Source organism: Eumetopias jubatus, unplaced genomic scaffold (assembly GCF_037043125.1).
Source record: "Eumetopias jubatus isolate StellerSeaLion01/CBP00866 unplaced genomic scaffold, mEumJub1_p1.0 scaffold_5, whole genome shotgun sequence".
Taxonomy (NCBI): domain Eukaryota; kingdom Metazoa; phylum Chordata; class Mammalia; order Carnivora; family Otariidae; genus Eumetopias; species Eumetopias jubatus.
In genome coordinates, this window is record NW_028274811.1 from 60956157 (window position 1) to 60975777 (window position 19621).

Here is a 19621-nt window from a genome sequence, read left to right on the forward strand (position 1 = left end):
TTTCTCTCACCAAGATTAGTATCAGAAGGTTCTGGGAAAAGAAGGGGGAACTGGCAAGGTACTGCCATCTCGGCTGCTTGAGGGGGGCAGTGGCCCCACTGTGGTCCTGTGGAAAGGGCTGTTGCTGTGGGCTCCAGGGCTCTCTGAAGAAGCTGGGCAATGGCACCACTAGCTACTGGCAACTAGTGAATCTGTCTCGTGGATGTAGGCATACCCCCTCTAGAACTGTCTAGAAAAAAAACCAGCCACAACAAAGCCTTACTCTTGGTTTATTTTATTTTATTTTATTTTATTTTATTTTGTTTGTTTTTTAAAGATTTTTGTTTTTAAGATTTTATTTGACAGAGAGAGACACAGCGAGAGGGACCACAAGCAGGGGGAGTAGGAGAGGGAGAAGCAGGCTCCCCGCTAAGCAGGGAGCCCGATGCGGGGTTCGATCCCAGGGCCCTGGCATCATGACCTGAGCCAAAGGCAGACGCTTAACGACTGAGCCACCCAAGTGCCCTCTTGGTTCATTTTAAAGACTTCTAAAACCCTTTGGGTTGCTCACTTTTTAAATTGTTCACATTTAATAGAACAATTCTAAAATTGTTTAAAATTAAAGTTCACAGAGAAAAAAAGCTGTCAGATACTTTATTGTCCACATGTATATATGTTTGTTTTCTTAGTGTCTCATACTCAGTTCCTTACTGGCACAATCCCCTTGTCTTTATGCCTTTACTCTCTTTCAATTCTTTTATCATGATCATCCATTTGCACATCAAAAAATGCTGAAACTGAAGCTCTATTTATCTACTCTTCATAGAGCTAAGCCCTACCTGTGACGAAGATCACTTCTCTAGCCTACAGTTATCCTAGTTCAGGAATGTTCTTGCTTCGTGTCTCATTCTGTGAAACATCCTCACTGAGTACCCACTGCTGATACTGTGTTAACATTCAGTCAGACCCTTTGTTATAATATAGCATATAAGTAACCCCCACATTCAGTTACACCTGCCAAATAGATAGCAGTTCAACTGGAGAAAATTCAGGACTCAGACCCACATTTCCATCCTGATTCCCCTATTTACAAGCTGTGTACCACAGTCAGATCTCTCAGCCTCTCAGTCTTGGGTCCCTCCTCTGTAACGTGACAAGGATCTAACCTTCATTCAAGGTGGGGAGGACGCGGGATGAGGTGATGAAATCAGATGTCTAGAAAAAGACTTTCCTATTGTGCCTCACTAGGCAGTGTATTCTTTTCAAAAATTTTATCTCAGAATTTAGCCTTCTTTTATTTTTATCATGTCTCTAATTCACAGGCTACTTAAATAACATAAAATATTTAAAAATTTTTTAAAGATCTGTAAATAATGCTTTGTAAACATAAATGGAATCTATTAAGTGAATATGGAAAAAAGATAGCCTTAAATGTATTTTCCTTATAATTTCCAAATACAATAGTTTCAGCATATTATAGATTAATTATTAAGCAGCTGGACAAATTGCTTTTTATTTTAAAATTAGAATGTCTTTAACATCACTTATGATTCATCATGGCATATTTACTATACTCTTTTAGTGCCTCTCTCTACTCCCGAGACCTCACTGAAATTACAGTTTAGTTACTTAAAAATTAAAAAAAGTATATACTCTGAAGAACAAAAACTTGCAGGAGAGATGCATCATCAGATGAGTGATTTCAGACAAGCTTTGGAAACAGAGTGGGGATGGCGGTGTGGTAAACTGCCTTAGCATAGCAGAGGCTGTACCATAAAGCTCCCAGGAGGTGGCCCCATGACAGGGGAGCCAGCTGACCCACAGGCCCTGGGAAGTTTAGTGCTGAGAGGCCCCACGTAGCACAGAAAGTGGCAACGGGGTGCAGGGCTGACAGCGAGGGTGGTTCAACGTCTCTGGACAAATCTACTGGACCCCCAGGTACTCTTCCCCACCCCAAGTAGACAACCACTATCCTAGGCAAGAAAACAAGATTTATGCTCTGAACAGATCCATCAGAAAGGCTAAAAATAGGTGATAAAGTGAGAGTTTACAGGCTGAATGGTGGAATTCCCAGACCTCTGCCCTGCTAGCAGGAGACTAGAAGCCAGGGAAAAAGAAGGAAAAAAGCACTGGGTCTTAGAATTATGAGCCCTGTTAAAAATCTCTGTTGATAAATGAAGCAATTCAAATAACTACATTCGCCCCTCCAGACACCCACTCTTGAATGGAAATAGAAAGTTACCTGAAAACGTTATTCAAAATTTCATACTTCACTTATGTCTTTTCTCTCCCTGGATGAGGTTTTTTTTTTTTTTTTTGTCAGCCAGCTGTCAGTTCCTACTGAAGGAAATCAAAGCTATTCAGAGTTACATAAATACCAATAATTTGTTCCACACATCTCTCCCATTCGGAGTCTAGTTTTTTAATTCCTGGTTAAGACATCCCTACAGTGTTTGTTCAGTTAATTATATTTCAGTGATTATGAGTAAAAGCGTCTGGAGTGGATCCCATGCACTGCAGTCCTGTGTATACAGGCCAAGGCTTGCCCTGCAAGGATGCTGGGGTTGAGAGGGGCACAGCACTCACCTGATCCAGCCTTCCCCCACCCCATCCCAGTCCACGGCAGCGGAGGAGGCCTAGGAAGGAAGGGTGGGAGAACTCCCAGTCACTCCTCTTATTCGCCTGCTCACCAGGACTTAATTAGATCTTCCTGTGTCCTTTCTCTTGTTTCTCTAATGTTTCCTTGCTTCTTGGATACCAGCTTCCCACAGAGTAGGGTTCTGTTTTGAGTACCTGATTTGAGTGGTATCAACAATGGTAGTGCCACATGGGCTGAGGTATTTTAAAAGCCTTCTTGGAGATGACAGGCTTGGCCTTCCCTGTGGCTCTTTCTCTTCAAGCCACCCCATTTTCCTTGCATGCAGAGAGAAATGCTATTTTCCTTTGAGATTCGTACTCCACCTCCAAATAGGATTGGTGTTCCCTCCCATAAAGGGCCCTGGTGGGAGAGGGCAGCAAGGGGGGTGGAAATTAACAAATGGGTTTCAAGCTGGAAATTCAGCCCCTCTCTCTTGCCCCAAGGTCGTCCTGTCTTTGTGCTGCCCACAAGGGGACCAGAGCATGCTCAGAAGGGGCAGCAGGCTATATGTATCAGAGACTGGGGCTCTGTTTATTCCCAAGTTACCAACCCTTGGGAAACTGATCCTCTGAGATCAGTTTCTGATAATGGGGATAATATCTACAGAAGATGATTGTGAGAATTTTAGAAGATCCTAATATACTTGCCATTTAGGAATTAAACAAATGTCAGTTTCTAAACATGCATCACTACATATGAATCCTGGGCTGATGAGGTCTGACAATGGAGGCCAAAGTGCCTACACCGATGGGTTTTCCAGCTTCTGTGGGCATAATCACACAGAGAGCTTCTTAAAAGTAAGATTTCAGGCTCCACTCCCACATAGTCAATAGGGGAGGCTTCCTATGCAGACTTGGAGAAAATCTGTGACAAACTCATCCTTCCTCATTCTAGTCTCGCTTCCTACTTGCTGTCAACCCCTGCCTCAGGCTCTTACCAGGCTGGCTGTCTACATCGTCACTTCTAGGGTGTCTGCTGCTCAACTCTCCCAGAGGAGCTAAGGGCAGAGATGACTGCCATGGCCTAGAGAGGGATGAAGGAGCCCACAGGTCTGGAGAAGAGTACAGACTTGAGTTAGAATGGGCCAGGCACTGGAGGTTTGCAGTCCCACCCTTCCCAGACAGGTCTGAAAAAAATCCAGAGGTACAGTGGGCAGCCCAAGGCCAGGATGTGGGGGATAGTGGCACTTAGAATTGAAGCAAAACGTGTGTCTTCTTGCCATGCAAGCGAAGGGCCAAAGCCAGAACAAAAGATGTGCCAGAGATTGTCCCAGGAAATGTAATGACTTGCTAGGAAAGTGTTCTTCTCTGGCACCAGCTTGGAAGAAATATTTCGAAACTGCCCAAGGGAAGGAGTGAGTAGCTGGTAAGGTTTGCTATGTTTCCCCACACAAAGCCAAAAAAGGGCTGGTGTCTTTTAGTTACTTGTATGTCCCCTAGGCCTCTGGGTTGGGTCCCCCGGCGGCTACACCCCCACCTCTCTCAGCAGACACCCCTCCCAGCACACACACAGACACACAAACCTATACCTCCAAGTCTCAGGGAACCAAGGTGATAGGATTTCCAAGCCGTTGAGGATTCTGGCAGTGTCTCCACAGTCCCCGCTGGCTCCGGGAACCAAGCTGGGTGCCTCAGTTTTTCCTGAGAGCGAGAGCGAGCGAGCCCGTGGTGCTGTCGGAGAAGGGCAAAGGAAGGTGACTGGGGCGAAAGCGCCGGGGCACCGATGGGGGCGGGGTGTGCGTTCTGTCGCCTCGTCTCTGAGACAAGACAGGCAGCCGGCGAGCTGAGGCGATCGCCATCCACGTGAAAGGGGTTCTGCCCAGAGCCGCAGCGGAGCCGTCCCCGCACCGCCAGCCCAGAGAACACGGCCCTCCCTTGGGAAATGGGCGCGTCCGAGGGGAGCAGCCATTGCCGCCATTCCCGGACAGGGGCAGGGGCACCTCTAGACCCCGGACCTCCTGTAAGGGGGCTCGGGGTCCGGGTGCCAAGGCGGTGCGCGCCCGAGAGACGCCGGGACCGGGCTGCCCGCCCCCGTGTGGCTCCCATTTGTCCAGCCAGTGACCGCAAACGGCTCCGCAGCCCCCAGCCCGCCTCCCGAGCCCAGCCAGTACCTCCCGCCTCCCGGCGGCCGGAGGCACCTGCGGAGACGCGCGCTAGTCGGACCCCCAGACCCGCGCGCTCCTGCGGCCTCGCGCGCGCCGTTCCCGCTGCGGCGCTAACCCGCGCCCGCGAGCCCCTGCCCGCATGCTCCCCGACATCCCGCAGTCGCGGGGCTGCCCCTATCCACTCTCCCGCGCTGCAAGGCCGAGCAGGAGATGAAACACTATCCCCGCGGGGGTGTAAGCCCCAGCCGCTGCAAAGCCCGAGCCGAGAACAGACAGGGATTGCGGGAGACGCGAGAGTAGGCTCGGGAGGAGTCTGGACAGGCCTCTGTCCCCCAGCAGCCCTCAGTTGACGGCGGGTCTCGGTCCCCGCTCAGGACACCGCAGTGTCAGGGTGCGCGGGAGGTGCGGGCTCCCAGGGCCTGAGCGTACCTGCCGGGGCGCACGGAGGCCGCGGGGCCCCGGGCAGCACCCTCCATAACCTCCTCCCGGCAGCCAACACGGCGAACCAAAGTTTCTCCACGTGCAGCTTGCAGAGACGCCGTCGCACACGAACCTGGGACGCGCCGTCAAGTCGGCGTCGGCGCCTCCCACCCACGGGTAGGCTCGGACCCTCCGCGCCAGTCTCCAGGGTGCCGTCCGGGCTGGCTTGTCTTCGGGGGCTCCTCGGCGGTTGGAGTCGCGGATCCCGGTAGGTGCTGCCCTGTCCCCGCCCCTGCTCGGCCCAGAGAGGCGGGCGGCGGGCCCGGAGCCGCGGAGCGTCGAAGCCGGGGCCGGGAGGCGCGCACCTCGCCAGACGCCCGGGCGGTGCGGCGTTTCTGCTGGGAGTGACGCGCTGGTTCCCAGCTGCTCGGCAGGTGGGGGCGGCGGGGCCAAAGTCTGTTCGGACCCTAGGACCTTCAAAGATTGTCTCTGAAGCTCCGCCCAGTGTCCCCACAAGTAGCCCCCTGCCCACAACCACACACACACCCCTCACCGCAGCCGCGGCGCTTTGGCGGGGTCGGCTTTGCCCAGAGCAGGGGCGATAGGGTCCTTTCCATTGTCCCGAGACCGCCACCCCGACATCCCGGCTTCTGGTTTCCCCTGGCCATACCTGCATCTCTCCCTCCAGTTCATAATCGACCAGACTGGTCCACGTGTCTGTCTCCCACGGCTCCTTCTTCCTCCTTCTCGTCCCTCTACCCGCTTTAGGTAGATCCTGAGTCTCCCTTCAGGTTGGGGTGTTGGTGGGAGCAACCGTTCTTGTTTTTCTTTTGAGTTTATAACTTTATTACACTATTTTTTAAACTTTGTGACACTATTATTAAAACATTAACACTTCGAAATTTAACAAAATGTCTATTTTATGTGTTAAACTGTGCTGCAGTGGTTTTAACTCTTCATTTATCAGGGGTCGTCTGGGTGGAGAAAAGACTATTACCATGTTTTTGTTGTTGTTCGGTTAATGTCAATCAAAACTAGTTTGTAGTTTTGAGTCCTCAAAGGGGGAAAGTAAACTTATCTCTGGGCAAGCTTCTTTTATTTAGGAAAATAACCCGCTGAAATGGGCCCTTTGGTAAAAATAGGTAAAGCAAATTCACAGGATATTTTAACCCAGAGTTGGGCTCTAAGGGAGTTGGAATCCTGGGTCTGGATTACCGTGTACCCCCACCCATTTTTGAGAGGAGATTGGGGAGGGTCCCAAGGAGGCAAATTTGGATGAAGGCATAGGTCTCCTTTCCTCCATTAAAAAAAGTTTTTATTTATGTATAGTACATATTAAGAGGTGCCCATTTCACAGGTTCAATGATACTGTGCAAAATGAAGCATCTTTAAGATCAAGGGACAGAACATTAGCAGCTCTCCAGAAGACTCCCTCATATCCTCCCTTTGGGGGGGGGTAGGGTAGTGGCTTCACCCAGCATAGATTTTTTGCTTATATTTGCACTTTATAACTGTCAAATCGTACCGAATTTACTCTGTTGTCTGACTTCCTTCACTTGACATTATATTTAGGAGATGCAAACTGCCTATGGTCATAGTGGTCATAGTTTGTTCTTTTTTTTCTTTTTCCTGTGTAGAATTCTGCTGTGTGAATTTACCTAAATTTATTCATTATACTACTGATAGACATTTGGGTAATTCTCAGGTTTGAGACATTATAAATAATGCTGCTAGGAACATTATAGTAGATGTCTTTGGTGAACGTATATACACATTTTTGTTGGGTACATACCTATGAAACATACATATATCCATATATGTTCAAATTCTGCAGATATTGCAAAATAGTTTTTCCAAAGCAGATGATCTAATTTTCACTCTATTAATTTCCTTTTGCTACTTGTAACAAATTACCATAAACTTAGTGACTTAAAAGAACACAAATGTATTCTTTTAGAGTTTTGGAGGTCAGATGTCCCAATTGTTGGCTTTTCCAGTTTCTAGAGGCTGACTATCTCTTTTGGCTTGTGGCCCCTTACTCTGACTTCCATTCTCAAACTCTCTCTCTCTCTCAACTCTGTTGCTGTTGTCACATGTCTTTTTCTCCCTCTGCTTCCTTATCTCCCTTTGATCCTCCTGCCTCACTCTTACAAGGACCTTTGTGATTATACTGGGCCCACTCAGATAATCCAGAATAATCTCCCATCTGAAGATCTTTAGTTTAATCACATATGCAAAGTTCCTTTTGTGATATAAGGTAACATATTCATAGATTCCAGAGACAAGGATGTGAACCTCTTTGGGGGGCCATTATTTACTCTACTACACCTATCAGCAGGGTATTGAAACCTGCTATGTTGGATGGATAGAGAGAGGCTGGACTGAACAAAAAAAAAAAAAAAGAAAGAAAGAAAGATAAAAGGATGATGAAGCCCTGAGATTCAATTCACCTGGAGGATTGGCTCTGTTGCCCTAGGGGCTGTGCTAGGGCTGGTAGGCAGGAGGAGCCTGATACTGGAAAATTATCTCTGGCCACCACGATCCTGGTGCCACCAACATACCTGGGGCCAAGGGCTTTCATAAAGAGAATGAGAGTCTAGGTCGATTTGGGCCTGGGCACCCTGCCAAGTGAAATGTTAAGGAAGGATTGGTGTGAACAAGTCATATTATGCACTATGGGTAAGGTCCTGTGGTCAGCAGACAGTGTCCCACCCCATCCATGTCACTGTCCATCCTACATGCTCTGAGGACTGATCCTTTTCAGCGTTGCTGGTGGAATTGTGGGGTAAGGTGAAGATGTGATGGGATGGCAGAGCCTGCAATCTAGGCAGGCATGCCCATGCCTTCATTGTAACTTGAATGTTAAAGGGAGATGGATGGCTTTCACACTCTAGATTTGAGGATGAGGATATATAGTTTTCTTTTTTTTAAGATTTTTATTTATTTGAGAGAGAGAGAACGAACGGTGGGAAGGGGCAGAGGGGGAGAGAGAGAGAGAAGCAGACTCCCTGCTGAGCAGGAAGCCTGACACAGGGCTCAATCCCAGGACCCGGAGATCATGACCGGACCCAAGGTAGACGCTTAACTGACTGAGCCACCCAGGCGCCCCGAGGACATATAGTTTCTACTTCCTTCTGGCCTCATTTTGATCCAGCAACCACACCCTTGAAGGAGCTAGGACAGATGTTATTAGCCCCGTTTTACAAAAGAGATCAGCAGGGCTCCAAGCAGCTTTCTGAGTTACTCCAGGGGCCTCAGGAACGGGACCAGAACCGAGCAATCCTTGCAGCTCTTCTTGCCCCTTTGGCACTGTTCCATCTCCCTGGTGTGTGAGATCCACTGACGCCTGAAGTCATGGGAGCTGAGGCAGAACTGACCCTACATGCACAAACCAAACTGGACACATCCTACCTTGTGGGTGATACAGTGGGATTACCTGGTTTTATGCCATCAAAAATATGTTTTGGGGGGGTTTTAGGAACATGTAACAGTAGTTACCTGTGTTTGATAAGCATCTTGATCAGAAATCCCTCCATCAACTTTCTGCCTTCCAGAAATAAGCTGAACACTTTGGTCTATTGATGGAACCCCTCCATTTCTCTTCAAAATTGTGGTTTATACTATAAGTCATTTACTATCTGTTTAATTCAGATCTCAAGACAGAGAGGAGATGTGTGATTAGTCTGCCATTTTGAATTAAAAATCCCTTGGTTATCATCCTCCTAGCCATAATCATCATTAATAACTGCTCCCCTGTCTTGAACAACCTCCCCCTACCCTGGCCTTTTCGTCTTCCCTTCTACCCCAGTCCCCCTTAGGTTTCTCTGCCTTGACCACTTACTGAAGTTGTTCCGAGGACAGTGTCAAGTCTTTTACCTCACCCTTTTCAACTACCTGGGAACACTGCTCTACGGTCACCCTGGGACTTTGTTCTGTGATTTCCTGGATGGACCCCATTTTATAGGTCTGTGTCTTCCTCGTTCTTAATTCACTTCCTCTATTTGTGGGTAATATCTCTCCAGTAACTTCCTAAAAAGGGTATGTGGAAGGTAAATTTGGAGTCCTTGCATATCTGAAAATGTCTTTATTCTACCCTAATACTGTTTGATTGTTTATCTGAGTATAAAATTCTAAGATGAAAATAATCGTCCTTCAGAAATCTGAAAGCATTCCTCCTTTATCCTCTAGTTCCCAGAGTAACTGAGAAAAAATCTGAAGCCATTCTGATTCCTGATTTTATTTGGGACACTCCTACCCCCACTCCCACTCCTTTTGGAAACATGTAGGATTTACTCTTTTTCTACAAGGGCTCTAAAACTTCACTATTATTCGCTTTGGTCTTTATTTATTTATTTACTTACTTACTTATTTTAAAGATTTATTTATTTATTTGAGAGAGAGCATGTGTGTGCGAAGGGGGCTGGGTAGAGGGAGAGAGAGAGAATCTCAAGCAGACTCTGCACTGAGCCAGAGCCCAGACTCTGGGCTCAACCCCGAGATCATGACCTGAGCCGAAACCAAGGGTTGGAGGCTTAACCGCCTGAGCTGCCCAGGCACCCTAGGCCGGGGTTGTTTTTATGTAATCTTTTAGGCACTTAGTAAACCCTTCACATCTGGAAACTCATGTATGTCAGTTCTGGGAAATTTTCTTGGAAAGCAGTTATTAAAGAGTGCGGTGAACAACATATAGATATTCGGAACTTGATTTTTTAACTTTGAAGACAAAGCGCAGAAGATGTAATTATAATTGCTGAAGAGACTAACCTTTTATCAGTCTCAGTGATATAAAGATAACAGTAAGATGGCAGAGCGGGGAGTTCAGAGAAGGGAAGTGAGTGGCAGGAGGGCGGGGTCTCTGATAGCCTCATCTTACAGAGTAGGGGGTGACAGTGAAAAGATGCTATCTACATTTGACTGGCTAGAAACGACAGATGTCACTCCTGGAGACCCTGGGGTAGTGACATGACTATCATGGGAAGCAGTGGTGTAGTGAGGGAGCAAGCCAGGTTTCCGGGAGAGAATGACCTGTGCTGGGGAAGTGCAGGGGGGCTGGGGGGGGAAGCATTTAAACAGGCAACTCTTCTTGACTACTCTTTCGCCTGTCTTTCACAAACTCCATCTAATATCTTTTTTTTTAAAGAAAAAAATGTTTGAGGTAAAATTCACACAACAAAATAAACTGTCTTAAAATGAACAATTCAGAAGTTTCAAAGATGGTTTTTGAAAGCTTTAAGTGGTGTGTCCCACAGTAGTTGTGGCAGACTGGGGACAATGGGCAACCCTACTGGGCGGTTTGGGAGAGCTGAGGTCAGAGCGTCTCAGGTCTCAGGTTCTGGAGCTCCTGCCCCTCCAGCTCCTGGGACCAGCTGGGCTTGGCTTGGGGGGCAAGGGAGGCTCTGTCCCTGGTCCTCAGTGGGCAGTGGGTGGAGCTATCTCCTCCTTGCCTCCACTGCTAATGGCCCAGATCTTCTCATCCATTCAGGAAAATATTTAGTTTCAGCTCTTGAGAGGCAAATACATTTTTCAAGGCATTTTTCATTTAAGAAAAGATCCAAATACAGTGAATATTATCTTTCAGGGCAGGTTCTCTGTAGGAGAGGAAAGGCTATAGGAAAACATTAAACAGTAAGCTTCTTGTCACACTGAGCAAAACAGAGCTTGTTTTACTCCCTATATTCATCATTTTCTTCCCCCCGCCCCCCCCGGTTTCTTTCCAGTCATTTTTTCGTGTCTCCCTCTTTCTCCATACTATCCTAGCATAACAGGAAGCCCCCTGGCTGAGGCTTTCCCCAACATTTTCTAAACCTTGACAGCTTCGTGTGGGAATGGACTCCTTGCTATTCCCAAGCTTGCCAGTGTTTTTCTGATTCATCTTTGGGAGAAGATTGCTTTCCCGTTCTGGGAAGGAAAAAAAAGTACTTCTGATGTGCTAGAAAGATTGTGAGGGCTAACACCTTCATTTAAGGGTCCATGATTAAAATTCTGTAAGCCTTAGATTTGGATATGCCCAGTCTCAAAACCCCTAGCTGTCCACAGAGGTCCCACATACTGTGCCTTTCCTGGTAGGAGGAAAGTTGCCTTAAAGAATAGTTTCATAATAGCCTTTGAAAGTTACCAGAGGGCAACAAAATCTGTTTTGTGTTCAACCCTTGGTCCTTAGGCTACAATCCTTAGGCCGGGCCATCTTTTCCCTGGTGGTAGGGGCTGGGCCTCTGTATCTTCTCTATATCCTAGCAGATGAATATTTAAATGGCTCTCTTGGATTGAGTCCTTCAGAGTGGAGAGGCCCGTTTTTTTGTTCCCTCTGCCTTATTGGCTTCTGTGATATTATGAAAAAGCTGGAATTTTCTAAAATTTAGGAGATGCGTATGACTCTTTCCTTGGACTTCGTAAGTGGCTTAGCAAATACAACTGCAGTGGTAGCGGGGTTACCCAGTTTTAGGATTGCTTCCTCAGAACCTAAGTGGGTAGATCCAAATCCTCTTCTGGAATTCAGAATTTTAAGACCATGAGGAACTGCTCTGCATTATGATAAGAAAGATTGACCTTGTTGAGGGTAGAGTTGGCGTTGGGGCCTGAATGTAGAGAAAATGAGTGTTGGACTCTGAGAAGAAGATACAGGGCCTAATGGAGAGGCCAGTTGGGGTACCCCTAAAAAGGAATAATTGGCCTGTGGACTTTGAGGCAGTCAGGAAGAGGATCTAGATTTAAATATCAGTGAAGATGGCTTTGGGCCCAATTCTAATGTTTTTACCAAATGGGATTCTCCTTTTCTCCCTCTCTATCATTCTCTCTCTATATATATTCTATATATTGTCTTTCTCTCTCTCTCTCTATATATATATATTCTCTTTCTCTCTTTCAATATACATATGTATATGTACATATATATATTCACATATCAAAGAAATCCATGGCTGGTACAGCTGGTTCCTTCCCTCTTCCTGTTCAGCCATCCTAAGTTTTCATCTCATGATCACAAAATGGCTGCTTGACTTCCAGGCATCTTGTCCACATTCCAAAGCTGAAGAAGGGTAAGGGTCAAAGGGCAAAAGATGTACACCATCTGTGTCTCTCCTGTTTTTTTTTTTTTTTTCTTTTCTTTTCAGTAAAACAATAGTTTTCCTTGGTGCCATATGACCCCAAATTGGGTCATATGGCTACCTCTGCTTGTGAGGGAAGCAACATTTTTTTTTTAGAGTTCACTGAAATTACAATAAAATCAAGGTTCTATTGGTAAAAAAGTCAGACTAACATAAGTTTCTATCTGTGACCCTGAACAATGACTTAACGTCTCTGTTTACTGGTTTTCTCATCTGTAAACTGGAAATTGGACCATAACTGTGCCTATCTTAGAGAGTTATTGTGAAGATTAAATGAGTCGATTTTCATAAATCACACAAAACGTAACACTATAAAAGTGTTCATGAAATACATTGGTAAAGGGGAGGGTGTCCGCCGGGGGGCCTCCCACTAAGCATGGCCATTCTGCATGGCAATTCTCTTCTGCAATAGCAGCCTGTTGAATATGACATCTGAAATTAGCTGTACTTCGGTGATTAAGGGAAGAGCAGCCGCCCTCACTTGGCAAGGCGCCGGGCTGCCCGGGAAAGCTTTGTAAGGTGATCCGTAGAGAGTGGGCCGGGGGCTAAACTCCTTAAAGTAACGAGGCACAACCACAAGAATAGTAGCGGAGCTGCAGCTGGGATAGAGCGGCCTTTCCCAGCTTCCCTTGCAGCCACTGTGGCCACGGGACCACGCTTCTGCTCCTGGGAGTGAGTGGGAGTGCAGTGTGCGGAAGGGGAAAGCCCCGGCCTTTGCCTTCTGCCCCTTCTCCCATCCCGTGGCAATGCTGGACTCCTCTGTGAAGATGCGAGAGCGACCAGGAAGCCCAGATCCCCGAATGAGTGTGCGATACAGAGCCACCCACTGACCTGGGCCGCCTACCCTGGACGGTTATATGCGAAAGGAAGAAACTTCTCATTTTTGTTTGAGCCACTGCATTTGGGACTTATTCATTCCAGCCTTTTACCTCAACTAATACAATGACTATCATAATTGATTTTTTTTAAAGATTTTATTTATTTATTTGACAGAGACAGACACAGCGAGAGACGGAACACAAGCAGGAGGAGTGGGAGAGGGAGAAGCAGGCTCTCCGCCGAGGAGGGAGCCCCATGCGGGGCTCGATCCCAGGACGCTGGGATCAAGAGCTGAGCCAAAGGCAGACGCTTAACGGCTGAGCCACCTAGGCGCCCCTATCATCATTTGGTATTTAGGAAATGATAATAACATAGGCTACCTGTAGGGAGGGGAGCTGCGGTTGAGGGAGAGTGGTGGGAGGGAGTGTTGTTTTGTGTTTACTCCAGATCTAGAATTGTTGAAATTTGAACCATGGAAACGTAATACTTGAAAAAAAATTTCACCTGTACGTCAATTAAAAAACCTTAAAATGGAAATTATTTAGTTAAGTAGAAACGTTGATCTTGTACCACAGAAGTCTGTCCGTGATTGGCACTCAACCAGCCCTTATCTACCCCCTTACCTACGAATCCTGTGACCCGGGCAAGGGAAAAGAGGCTGGGTAAAGCTGGCAGAAAGGGGCAGCCAGGTGAATTCCTGAGTGGAAGGCAGAGCTGCAGTGCTCTGCCTGTCTCTGCCCAAGACCACTCATTGGCATGCCAGCAGTCAGACTCCTCATCCCCCAATTAGACTGTGCATCAGCGTGGAGGAGATGGGCCCTGCATGCAGATTGATGTCACATCCATTTCCTGAGCATCCGATGTGCCAAGATGGTATCTTTTAATAGGAGGCGCTCCAAGAGACTTGTCCTGAATTTTTGGTTGGATGAGCAAGGTGACATTTTATGCCAGTTGAAGGAGAATTCAGTTTGCATCTTTGTAACTTGAATTGATTTTTCCTGCCTCCTATAGTTTATGGTGCTAAGAAAGAGTGGTTTATTATTTTCCTATTGATGATTTCCAACAAAGCTCCCATTTCAGAGACAAAAGGAAAGGGGCAGTATAATATTGAGTGATTTTCTCCTTAGGGACAAAATAGGAGTCTCTTATTTAATATGGAGCTAGGGAGGGCATTGTGTGATTGATAGTTCAGTTTCCTCAAAATCTAATGAATATTTGAAATTATTATTTTATTCCTGCTTTATGTTTTTTTTTTCCATACAATGGCTCCTTTTATAAGCTCTGGCCCCTGGGAAAACCCAGATGGCATTTCCCCCTCCCAGGTGCCCTTGAACTCCGGGTATTTTTCCCAGGAGAATTTGTCAGTTGAAATATTTGGTAAATTAGTAACAGAAAAAGGAATCAAATAGTTTCAGAAACCACTTTTCAATAGTTTGAAAGTTAGAACATTAAAAAACTAATGCATTGTTGGTACCAGCTTAACTACCTCAGTTTAATCATCCCCTTTGGTTCTCAGTTGCCCACCAGACCAAGCTATGATTATGACCCTGAGGGTCCCTCGTACAGCTGACACAGGCCCTCCCAGCCTTGCGGCCCAGCATTCGCTGTGGGATTCATCCAGAGCCACGGCCAGACTGCTGCTGGTTCCTGGGGGCACATGGCCCATGACTTACCCCTCAGGTGCCACCTTGTCATGAAGTAACCTCCCCCCTTCAAGCAGACGCTGCAACCACAGTTTGTGGATTTGGGTCCACGTCCTGTGGACTTAGCGGCACAGAGCTAGTCTTCACCATCTTCATTGCTCTGCAGCGTCTGGTCCCAGCGCTGGCCCATAGTAAGTGCTTAGGAAAGTGAATTGCACTGAGGGGCTAAAGAAGTGTACCAAGGCCAGATTCTTCTCTGTCAAAAATGTGCTGTCTGATGGGGCTGGCACACCATGCCCATGGGCCAAGTCTAGCCGCTGCCTTTCTTGCAAGGCTCATGAACTAACAAGGCTTTCACATTTTTAACTGGTTGGAAACTAGCAAAAGAATTATTTCATGACATTTGAAAATGATGTGAAATTTCAGTATTCATAGATCAAGTTTTATTGGAACCCAGCCACACCGTTGGTTTACATGTTGGTTGTTGCTGTCTTTCCAGTTTCACGCCGCAGTAGACTCCTTGCAATGGAGATCATAGGATCTGCCAAACGTGAAATAATTCAGTGTCACTTTACGGAAAGTTTGCTAGCCCCTGCTCTATAGGCTAAGGACTTTCAAATGGAAATATTCATTTTTGCTCTCTTCCAAATCTACAGCTGTGCTAGGAGCATAAATGGCTGTTATTTCCCCATTTTTAAAATACTATTTACTGGGGGCGCCTGGGTGGCCCAGTTGGTTAAGGGCCTGACTCTTGGTTTCCACTCAGGTCATGATCTCAGGGTCATGGGATGGGTTCCTGTGTCAAGCCCTGGGCTGGGTTCCATGCTTAGCATGGAGTCCGTTGTCCCTTCCCTCCCGCCCCTGACGTGTGTGCTCTCTCACATAAATAAATAAAGACTATTTACTGTTTTGGAATTTTCTGAGCAACAGTCCTATGTATGATAAGCCAGAAGTATTCAATTCCTGCCACCCTCAAGAACATTCAGCAGAGGTACATTTCAGTACATCAAATAAGTACCTGTGTCGTGCGGGTGGGAGGTGGCTCTCTGGAGATAATGCTGATGAGCAAGATTAACACAGTCCCTACCCTTGTGTTGCTAGTTCTAATGTGGGGAAAATTAAGCACTCCATAACACAAAGTATGATCATCGCTTTTTTTTTAAAGTTTTGTTTTGTTTTGTTTTGTTTTTAATCTGACAGAGAGACAGTGAGAGAGGGAACACAAGCAGGGCGAGTGGGAGAGGGAGAAGCAGGCCTCCTGCTGAGCATGGAGCCCAGTGCGGGGTTCAATCTCAGGACCCTGGGATCATAAGCTGAGCCGAAGTCAGACACTTAACGACTAAGCCACCCAGGCGTCCCTGATCATTGTTTTCATAGAGAAGTTAGAAGGTACTCAGAGAATAGAAGGCAAGAATACCTTAGCTTGTCTGGGTAACATCAGGGAAGGCTTCTCAGAGGAGGGGACATTTCCAGTGAGACCTGAAGGATGAGTAGGTGTCATATTAGTGAAGAGTCTTTTACATGGAGAGAGACAAGCTTCTATCTTATTTAAGGTACTGTTATTTGAGTCTGCTATATGTGTCCAAACCTGTATCATAATGAATACATTCCTTTTTTTAAGATTTTATTTTTATGTAATCTCCACACCCAACATGGGGCTCAAACTCACAACCCTGAGATCAAGAGTTGCACACTCCACTGACGGAGCCAGCCAGGTGCCCCCATTTTCTTTGGACCACAGTAGACAGTTCCTTAAGCAATTAGAAGGACCCACTTCTCCTGTGAGACTGGGAGTCAGAGCCACTACGTGGCCCAGTGCAGGGAGGAGCTTTGTGTTCCAGGATAGAGGACTCTGGGTTGCTGGCCTGTTATTTCTCTTTAGGGAGGTCTTTGGTGGGGCCCTGAATATCTTAAAAATATATAAAAAATAAAAGGCCTTTTATGTGGGGATGCCACTGCAGTTTGTCGGACAAATTCCTCTCTGAACTTAGTGTTTATTCTAGAAGACTGTCTCAGTCCTTGAGCTCCTTGACAGAACTCTCTTTCCTTCTCTCTTCTAAATTTCTCTTCCACGTTGGCCATGGAAGGGGTCCTACCTAATGGCAGCAATCTGGTGGGAGTCTGCTTGCCACTTTTGTTTTCAGGGTGGAAAAATTGTTTCTGAGGTTTAGTGGATTTGCTTTGGAATGAGGCTGAGAGGGCTTAGCTCTAGTGTCTCTTCTGACATCTCTCACATAAATTCCAGATAATTCAGACATCCCAGCTAATCTCTAAAACCAGGACAATGCAAAGTCTTAGGGAAATTAACATCATCTCTGTGAAGAACTTTAGACCAGGACTAAACACCACATATTATTTTTTTACTTTAAAAATCAATAACAGCCTGTGCTCTGAATGAAGCTTTTTCCTTCCAGTGATTCGTTATTCATTTCAGATACTCACTTTGTCATCCAGAGGAGCCATGTAAATATGAAAAGCCAGCCCAATAAATTAGTTAGTATCCTGATGAATATGTTTTCATTAACTGGACCAATCCCTGATTCATATAAATCAATGAGGAGATGAAGTAATGCTGGAATAATCAATCAGCTGTAAACCTCTCCAGAACATAATTAACCTCTTACGGATGCCTCCAGGATGTGTTGAATTTGTAATCACAAGTGAGAAAACTGTGTAGTGAACATTTGTCAGTTTTGGTTGTCCAGCATCCAAACACTCTTTCTATTTTCGTGAGTGCAAGATGAATGGAGGTCAGGATCAGTCTTCCTACTCTGGAAGCTGGAGAGGAGCAGATAATCCAGCTTTGGACTCCTTGGACCTGTGTATGGACATCTGACCAGGGCTCAGCCAAACAGAAGCTCTTTCCCTGAGACTCTGGCCCTTCAGGGAGTGGTAATGAGGCCAGAGACATTCAAAGAGCATTCAGAGTGGCTGGATGGAATTAAGACTTCAGTGGATGGTGACAGGTATCCAGGGCTGATGATGCCAGAGCCAGCACCCTACGTGGACTGAACCTCTGGTGGGATCTTGACTGTGCCATGCACCCCTGAGTTCCTATTTCCAAGACTAATTCTCCAGTTTCCCTGAAATTCTTTGACATACCCAGTATCTTTCCAATAAATTTCTTTTTTGTATAAGTTAGTCAATGTTGTTTTTATTATTTGCAAAAACACTGGCTATTTGATACTCTATGTGAGAATAAGATACATGATATTATTCTGTACCTGGTCCAGTTCTAGACCAGGGAGAATTAATTTTTAAAACTACAGTTACTTTAAGGGTCCAACTGACAGGAAAGCATATATTTTACAAAGAATGTTGAGTTGTAACATGTTTGTTTAGTGCACTTAATTGCTACTCATTCTTTGAAAGGACAAAGGACCAATCAGAGACAGGCCACAGTGGTGTTTTAGAATTCAAAGGGACCTTGAAACCATCTCATCCAAACCCCTTATTTTACAAGTAAGAAAATTGAGGTTCAGGCTGGCTAAATGATTTATCCCAAACTGCATAGCCAATTATGGAAGAGCAGGGATTGCAATCAGACACCCACTCCTGGAGAATTGTTTTATTTGGCAGGAAAGACAGGCAGGGTGAAGAAGGGAGTGGCAAACACAGGTATCTAGTTTGCAGAACTGGGATCAAAAAATGTCTGTTTGGTTCCAAGGCCAGGGCAGTCACAGAATTAGGGACTCTGACTCTGGGGTCAGAGTGTTGCTACACAGAAAGGCTGGCTGGGGGTCGAGATGCTGCTGGAATGCAGGGTTGGCGAAGAGCAGGATAGTCTCAATGTGAGAACCAAGCCTGAATTTCTCCCATCCCTGAGATGTGCGGACAAGGAGCCTAAGTGTTTAAACACTTAAAAAAAAAATAAATAAATGCAAACCCTGTAGGAACTTGTCACTTTCTAAAACGCTCATGAATCCAGCTGTAACTCTTAGAACTTTGATTCCCTCTTTTTTTGGTCTGGGATATTGACATGCCTAGTAGAATCTCATTGCAAATGGACTTCTCACCCGTTGGTGACACTGTCTAGTTGTTAGGTAGAATTATCCCTTTAATTTGAGATGTTTGCTTTACTTTGTTAGGCAGATATTAGTTATATGGACACCCACCCCCCAAAAAGGAACTAACAAATCATTTAGAAGGGTGGAATTTGACTCCTTTAGGCTTGAAAATCAACATTTAAAATAAACCTGCTTTGGGGTGCCTGGTTGGCTCAGTCGGTTGAGCGTCTGCCTTCAGCTCAGGTCATGGTCTCAGGGTCCTGGGATGGAGTCCTGCATCCGGCTCCCTGCTCAGTGGGGAGTCTGCTTCTCCCTCTCCCTCTAACCCTCCCCCCTGCTCGTGTTCTCTCTCTCTCAAATAGATGGATGAATAGAATCTTTAAAAAAAAAAAGTAGGTTTTATAAAAAATAATAAACCTGCTTTCTCAAGCATCACTACCATACAGCATTTTTTCATGTCACATTATTGACAGATTAGATGTTTCCAAAGCACTGATGTACTTCAGGATAACTCATCTCTTCTGTATGATATTGCCATTTAGAATTGCTTTTTGCTTACCATTTGATACATGCCCAATATAGATCTTCTTACTCTTTTTTAAAGTTACATTGCTGGAGGAGCAAAGGATCTGCAATGAAAAACAAAGAACTGTCTCTAAACCAAGCTGGTGACTCTGTTGGGATTGGGGGTCTCCCAGAACAGAGAAGACTAGAGAATCCGGGCAAGACTGGGACAGGCCTTAGTGAGAGAAGTCTAGCACATGTTATGCCAGGAAGGAGAGCTGAGACAAGAGCTGTTCCTGCAAGGCTGAGGTCATAGCTCCTACTTAACAAATATGTAGAAGGAAGAAAGAAAACTAAGGAGTGATCACCTGGTTAATATACAATACTTAAACTATTTTTTTAAA

At 45.9% G+C, this 19621-nt stretch overlaps 1 protein-coding gene across 1 annotated transcript in view; it reads right to left on the reverse strand.

The window, feature by feature from the left end:
• Positions 1-15164: 15164 nt before the first annotated feature.
• Positions 15165-19621, reverse strand: part of DHFR (dihydrofolate reductase) — a 47969-nt gene continuing 43512 nt past the window's right edge. The window contains exons 6-7 of the mRNA XM_088023366.1: positions 16124-16185; positions 15165-15247 (exon numbers count right to left, since the gene is read on the reverse strand). Coding sequence (XP_087879492.1) covers positions 16158-16185 — 28 coding nt within the window. The 3' untranslated portion in view covers positions 15165-15247; positions 16124-16157. The remainder of the gene's footprint in view (positions 15248-16123; positions 16186-19621) is intronic.